Source organism: Manacus vitellinus, unplaced genomic scaffold, assembly GCF_001715985.3.
Source record: "Manacus vitellinus isolate BGI_N305 unplaced genomic scaffold, ASM171598v3 scaffold_6_pilon, whole genome shotgun sequence".
NCBI lineage: Eukaryota > Metazoa > Chordata > Aves > Passeriformes > Pipridae > Manacus > Manacus vitellinus.
This window is the reverse complement of record NW_021940750.1, coordinates 19,197,548-19,203,547: the sequence shown is the minus strand read 5'-3', so window position 1 is coordinate 19,203,547 and position 6,000 is coordinate 19,197,548. Positions and strand designations below refer to the sequence as shown.

The following is a 6,000-nucleotide window of genomic DNA, read 5'->3' as shown; positions in this document are numbered from 1 at the left end:
GTTCTGGTACGTTTCATGATCTTATTATCTTTCTGATTTACTTCTTAAACGTAATTTTATGTTTGGCTGCTACTCTGTTTCGTTTCTGCAAAGCGCTCCCAGTCCTTTTAACTTGGCTACCGAGCTCGTTCCTGCCTTGTTTGCTCGGGCCCTTTGGGGACCCGCGGTGCAACTTCAGCGCCCTCGTTCCAGGATCGTGTGGAGACTCTTGGTCTTCTGAAGTGATGCTTTCATTCAACAAAGTGGTGCTGTTGTGCCAGATGAAGACCCTCAAGGAGGATAAAGGGAGAGAAAGCTGAAATAAGCAAGAGAGAGATCTCCCTTTTTGAAAAACAGGAACAAGTTTTACGTGTTTGTTCCTATGTGTTAGAGCTTTTTTGCATGTTAGAAGGATTCCTTCCAAGCAGTAGTATAGGTATGAGTGTTTTATCTTCAATTAAATGTGTACATAGAAGATAAAATGGAGTGCTTTGCATCTTTGTGTATGTCAGTCATCTTTAGTAATCATGGCATTAAAACAATTTATTCTGCTATCATGTTGCAGATATTAAGATAACACTGTGTTGCTCTTAAGTTAAAATACTTGATGAATGCAGAGTGATGCTGGAATGATGCTGTGCAATGGCTGGAAAACTAATTTCTGTAACAGCCTCAAAAATAATGTTGCATAGTACCATTTTTAAAAATTTGTTTTTCTGTTTAATTAGTGATGTGTGTACCATCATTATTGATACATGTCTCACTTATTTCTTAGGTTTACAAAAGATACTGCCAGGTTCAAGGATGAATTAGATATTATGAAGTTCATTTGCAAAGATTTTTGGACAACTGTATTCAAAAAACAAATAGATAACCTAAGGACTAATCATCAGGTACTAATGCTGTAGAATAAGATTTAACTTACAAAATCAATATGACTTTTGAATTGCTATTTCATTTTTGTTTTTCTTGGTCTGGAATGAATTACCTGATAAGAAACCCGAAATGCTCTTATTTGTTTTGTTTAAAAAGCAGGGTTTTGTAATATTCATGTAGCTTCAGAATACAATGTAATGATTGCTAGTGATGTCTTTATTGCCACTCCGTTTGAAAAGACTCAGTGCTTTGAATTTCATATGCACTGTTGCAGAGTTACATAGAGGGCAGGAGTGGTTACAGTTGATTAACATTTAAACAAGAACATTTTTATGTATCTCTAAATGTTAGTAGAAAACTAATGAAAAAGTGATGTTGCTGTCTTAACATCTATTTAAATAGAATGGCTGCCTTGAAGTAATTTTTTTATTTTGAAGAATATTTACAGTTTTCAGCAGTTGAGACACCTCACTCTAGTGAACATACTTGTGTAAGAAACAGCTGAAAAAATTCTCAAATTTGCATGTTGGTGACATTGTGCTGTATCCATCTCCTTGTCTATATCAACAGCTACAGTTCTTAAAGCAAGATCAAAATAATTTAAGGAGCCATTTTACTAGAGTAAAAAAGCTTTTTCCTATTGAAGACTTGGTTATCTTTTGACCATTTTACTTTTGTGTCCAATTAGTAAGAAGATTTGTACAAAGATTGTGCCAAATAAAGTAGGTTTTATTTTTCAGTGATTTGTTTATGAAGTAATAACTCTAACAGATAATAATTACCTTAGAAATCTCTTTTTTTAATTCAAAGAAAGCTGCAGTATTGAGCTTAAGATTTTAATTGTATATACAAACTTCATTTAAGTTCAGGGGTTATGAAATTCCAAAGTAGCACAGTCATTAACAAAGAAATTAAAATGACAGGTGTAGGTAAAGCTATACTATGTTCAGAAATTATTAAGTAATTTATTTATTATTATATTTTTATTATACTAATTTATTATTGTTACACAAAATTGTAATGTAGAAAACACCAGACTTTTAATTCTATCGTTTGCTAGGTGTGTTACCTGTACTGCTGTTAAGGAAGATAATTCCCACTGAATTTGAGAATAAGAGTAGTGAATTGCATACCAGATGAAGATTGAGATTTGAATGTAAAAACCAGTATGCATTTGATATATGGCTAAAGACTCTCTGGCATAGAACTACTGTTTCTGAGCACCAGAAGGACTTTTCCAAGAAATGTACATAAACGTTTTTTAGAGATCATATTATTATCTAGGAGTTTTGTTGTAAACTCATAATTAAGTACCTTTTGGTTTGATATTCCTTGCGAGTATATAATACAATTTGAACTTAAATCACATATGCCTTAATCTAAAATTTCATTTTTCAGCCTAAGAATAAAGATAAATGAAGACAATAAAAACATATATTTACAAATCAAATGTATTCACATGAAATGTTGATTCTAAGGCACTGCACATTCAACTAAAAGCCAACTATTTTTTTTCTTTTTTTAAACAGGGTATTTATGTCCTCCAAGACAATAAATTTCGTCTCTTGACACAAATGTCTGCAGGAAAGCAGTATTTAGAACATGCACCAAAGGTACCCTTCAATTTTATATGCGGGGTCTACCGGTTTGATTTGAATTTCCTTGATCTATTAATAATAACAACTTTAAATTTTGTAACTGAATGGATACAAACTCTTCAAAAGGGCAGCTAAAGATAAGTTTTCAGAACCTGTGTACTTTTTGGAAACGCACCTTGTTTTGGAACAGTGGATTTGATTTATGGTGCAAGAAACACTCATGGTTGTTGAGAAACTTGCTGCTATGTTTCAGTTATGTTGATGGTGGAAGCTTATCCGCCACTATCTGCTGCAGTTACACAAATTCTCTTTGGAAAGCATGTGCTTTCAGAAGCTTTTTTAAACTTACAAAACACATTTGGAAGATACTATTTGTTACTGAGAACAAGCTTCTGAGATGAGCTGATAGGAATGTTCAGAAAGATCTTCCACCAGTTAAGAACAGTTCTGAGTGCAGATGCTGAGTTAGGGTAATAGTTCATGTAAGTAAAATCAATGCCTCTGCAGAATCTATTATAGAGGACTTTGGTTCAGGTGGATGTAAGAAATAGAACATTCAGTCCATTTTATGGTTTCTTAATTCTTGATCATCTTATTGCTGGCTACTGTCCTTGGGATTTTTTTTTTTTAGTGTTTGGTGAGATGTTTCTTCTGTTTTGCAACATATATTTTAAGTATCTGCCGGCCTTTGTATTCTGCAATGTGGCCTGTGCCAAAATGCTCTCTTGCACTGTTCCTCCTTAATTGACTTTAATGCCACTTGCTAATTTCAACCAAGTCTTAGGAATATTGTTCTAAGGATATTAAATTCCTAAAGGTTTAATGGCATTAGAAACAAGTAACTCAGAATAGTGCCTCTAACAAGGGCAACCTGTGTTGTGAGCTCTGCTCTACCAAATACTGGAGCTTTTGTCCATTAGAGACCTGACAAGGTCTCTCAAGCACCAAACAAAACTTCCATAGCTTTCTATTGTCCAAGTCTTGTGCTTGAATACTTAGTTTCAATCTTTATCAATAAGCTTCAGCCTTTACCCTTATTTAAAGAGCAACTTTGTACTTAGTATTTAGCTTTTACCTGTGGACTAATCAGAGGAGGCCTATCGAATTTGGGAATAAAGAGTATTGTAACAGCTGAAGTTTCATCAATGCCTGCATGTAAGTAGTTCTTGGAGTATTCAATTACTAGTTCACTTTATAACTTTCCTGGCTGATTTCATCACTGTATAAGCATTTATCAAGGTGGGATTAGTTTGAAGCTGCTGGGCTATAGAAATCCATATGAACTTCAGGATATGGCTTTCCACTAAATGCTTTGGTATTTAGAAAATACTGACAGAGGATAAACCTCCATCATGTTGAGTGGAAAGCAAAACTAAAAGGTTGTATTTGCATTTGAAAGGATCAAATGCATAAGGATGTATGTCCAGAAAGCTATTTGAATAAGTGAAGATCTTTCTGTACAGGAGCCATTAAGAAAGTTAGTAAGTCAAGTCCTTTGTAACTACTGCTTGATTAAAAATTTTCCACAGACTGTGCACAAATTCTAAATTTGGCTGACCTAACTTCTGTGATGTGGGAATGGATCAACTTACAGGGAAGAAGAAAAGAAAAAAAAAGCTCTTCAGCTGGAGTTAAAATTTAAATGCTAAATTTAAATAATGGCACAATTGCTTACAATTGAACCGTAAGATTGGGATGTTCCTTACTATTTCTTTAAAAAAATTAATACAAGAAAATAGTTACTTGGAGAAATAACTCTAATGGTAATAATGTGATCTGACTTTGCTTTTTTTGCAGGTAAATTTCAGGTGATGATACAGAAGATGTAGAGTACATTCAAATCTGGGTATCAACCTTAAAAATCCTTTGTGTATGGATTCAGTATCTTGGCTCAGTCTTGTATATAACTTGTAAATTATAGCAGTATGCAGCACAATTCCAAAATATGTAATAAATATTCATTGAAATAACTTAACACTATCCTTGTGTCTTGGTATGAAATTTATTGTATTCCAAGGTATTAATGTCCATATGGTAAAAACTGTGTACTCACAAGTTTTCAGCAAAATATTTCAATTACCAAGAGAGCACATCTGGAAGACCAGAGGCACAGTTTGAGAACAGAGTAAAAGCCTGATCAAGATGAAATTGGAATAAGAAACTAATGTGTGTTGTGTCACCTAATGTGAATGCCCAACCGCTGTTTTTCCCTGTTCACTCTGAACTGTGAGGCAGCAGAGATTGCCTTTGTATTTCTCTTACGGAGCCAGTGTCGGAATGGGGCATGTGGCATGTAGGAATGTAGGTATGATGCAGCAGAAACAAGAACTTACTTCTCCATAGTTAAACAGTTTCTCCTACCTCCTTAAAATTAGCATCTTTTTTTTTTTGTGTCAGAATGATTTTACACCTAAGGTTATCTGTACTGGCCAAGAAGGAAATTTGTTCTAGCTTGTTGTACATAAACTTGATATTAATGTACTTGCTTTTAATTGCTAACTACGGATCACTTCTGTAATGAGTGTGTGCAGGAAGATGATTAGGCCTGAAAGAAGCTATAAAGACATCACCAAGACTCTTGAGGACACTGGAGTTTGCTAGATACTTGTTACAAGATTTGCATAACAATACATATCTTGCTGTAGGTAAGCATGAAAACATCTTGTTAAAACTTCTAATGAATTTTGCTGTAAGACTTTTCTGTTGGCAGGTTCAGGCCTTATACTTACTTTCAAATGCATCACAATAGAAACAGTGTTTATTCAGAAGCATGAGAATGCCTTGTGATAGTGATTCAGTTTCTGGTTTTGAGACCAGTAAATAACAGGCTAATTAGAAGAGGTCACATATTAAAATGACACCTTTGATACACAACTACCTTCCGTGTTGGGAGAAGTGTATGTTGTACAGTAGTATGGTGGGCAAGAACAGTGGAAACTGTTCTTTCGTAAGTTCTAGGAAAGGTCTGAAACTTATAATGGATCAAGCCTTTTCTAGAAAGCTGTCACAAGCTGACAAGCTAGAGACTATAAATATGATAACCAGGGGTTTATTATACTTCAGCTTAAGATGTGACCAAGTTCTGATATTTTCAGGTACTGTGAATGATAGTTCAGATTAGCTGTAGCTGAATAACTTAACAGTTCTTGGAAACAAAGAGAGCAGAAATTGAACCAGCAGAATGCTGTCCCATTTTTATAGAACTAGCAGAGGTGAAAGTAATTACGGTAGTATGGTACTCAGTGGGGATTTGCAGTTTGATTGAAAACACTGGGTTCTTATACTGGTAGTTTAGAGGAAGGTGGTGGTGGTTGTTCACCTTTATAACTCAGATTTGTTTGGAGTTGTAGGAGTGGAGAGTTAGCTAACTCGTATTCTTGCATTACCCAGGTTATTCAGTTGCCAACTCATTCTGCTTTCAACATGCTGAAAATGTTACTATAAAGAGATTAGAAATAATTTGCTCTATGTGCCTAATAGATGGACATTTCACTGTCATCATGTTTAGGCATCTGCAGTGGGGATTATTGTGGCATCATCATGGACA

At 34.6% G+C, this 6,000-nt stretch overlaps 2 protein-coding genes across 3 annotated transcripts in view; one reads left to right on the top strand and one right to left on the bottom strand.

Moving 5' to 3' along the window:
• PNN (pinin, desmosome associated protein) overlaps window positions 1–725 on the bottom strand; it is a 12,571-nt gene extending 11,846 nt beyond the window's left edge. The window contains exons 1-2 of the mRNA XM_008924979.3: window positions 720–725; window positions 42–295 (exon numbers count right to left, since the gene is read on the bottom strand). Of these exons, the coding sequence (XP_008923227.3) occupies window positions 42–295; window positions 720–725 (260 nt within the window). The remainder of the gene's footprint in view (window positions 1–41; window positions 296–719) is intronic.
• Window positions 720–4,433, top strand: TRAPPC6B (trafficking protein particle complex 6B). Of its 2 annotated transcripts, XM_029964335.1 has the most exons (5): window positions 720–872; window positions 2,385–2,468; window positions 3,515–3,608; window positions 4,251–4,292; window positions 4,330–4,433. In XM_029964335.1, exons 1-4 carry the CDS (start codon window positions 735–737, stop codon window positions 4,280–4,282), a joined length of 348 nt encoding a protein of 115 aa, XP_029820195.1. In that variant the 5' UTR covers window positions 720–734; the 3' UTR covers window positions 4,283–4,292; window positions 4,330–4,433. The 2 variants fall into 2 exon arrangements, with proteins under 2 accessions (XP_029820195.1, XP_029820194.1); XM_029964334.1 differs by having other exon boundaries at window positions 4,251–4,433.
• The last annotated feature ends 1,567 nt before the right edge of the window (window positions 4,434–6,000 follow it).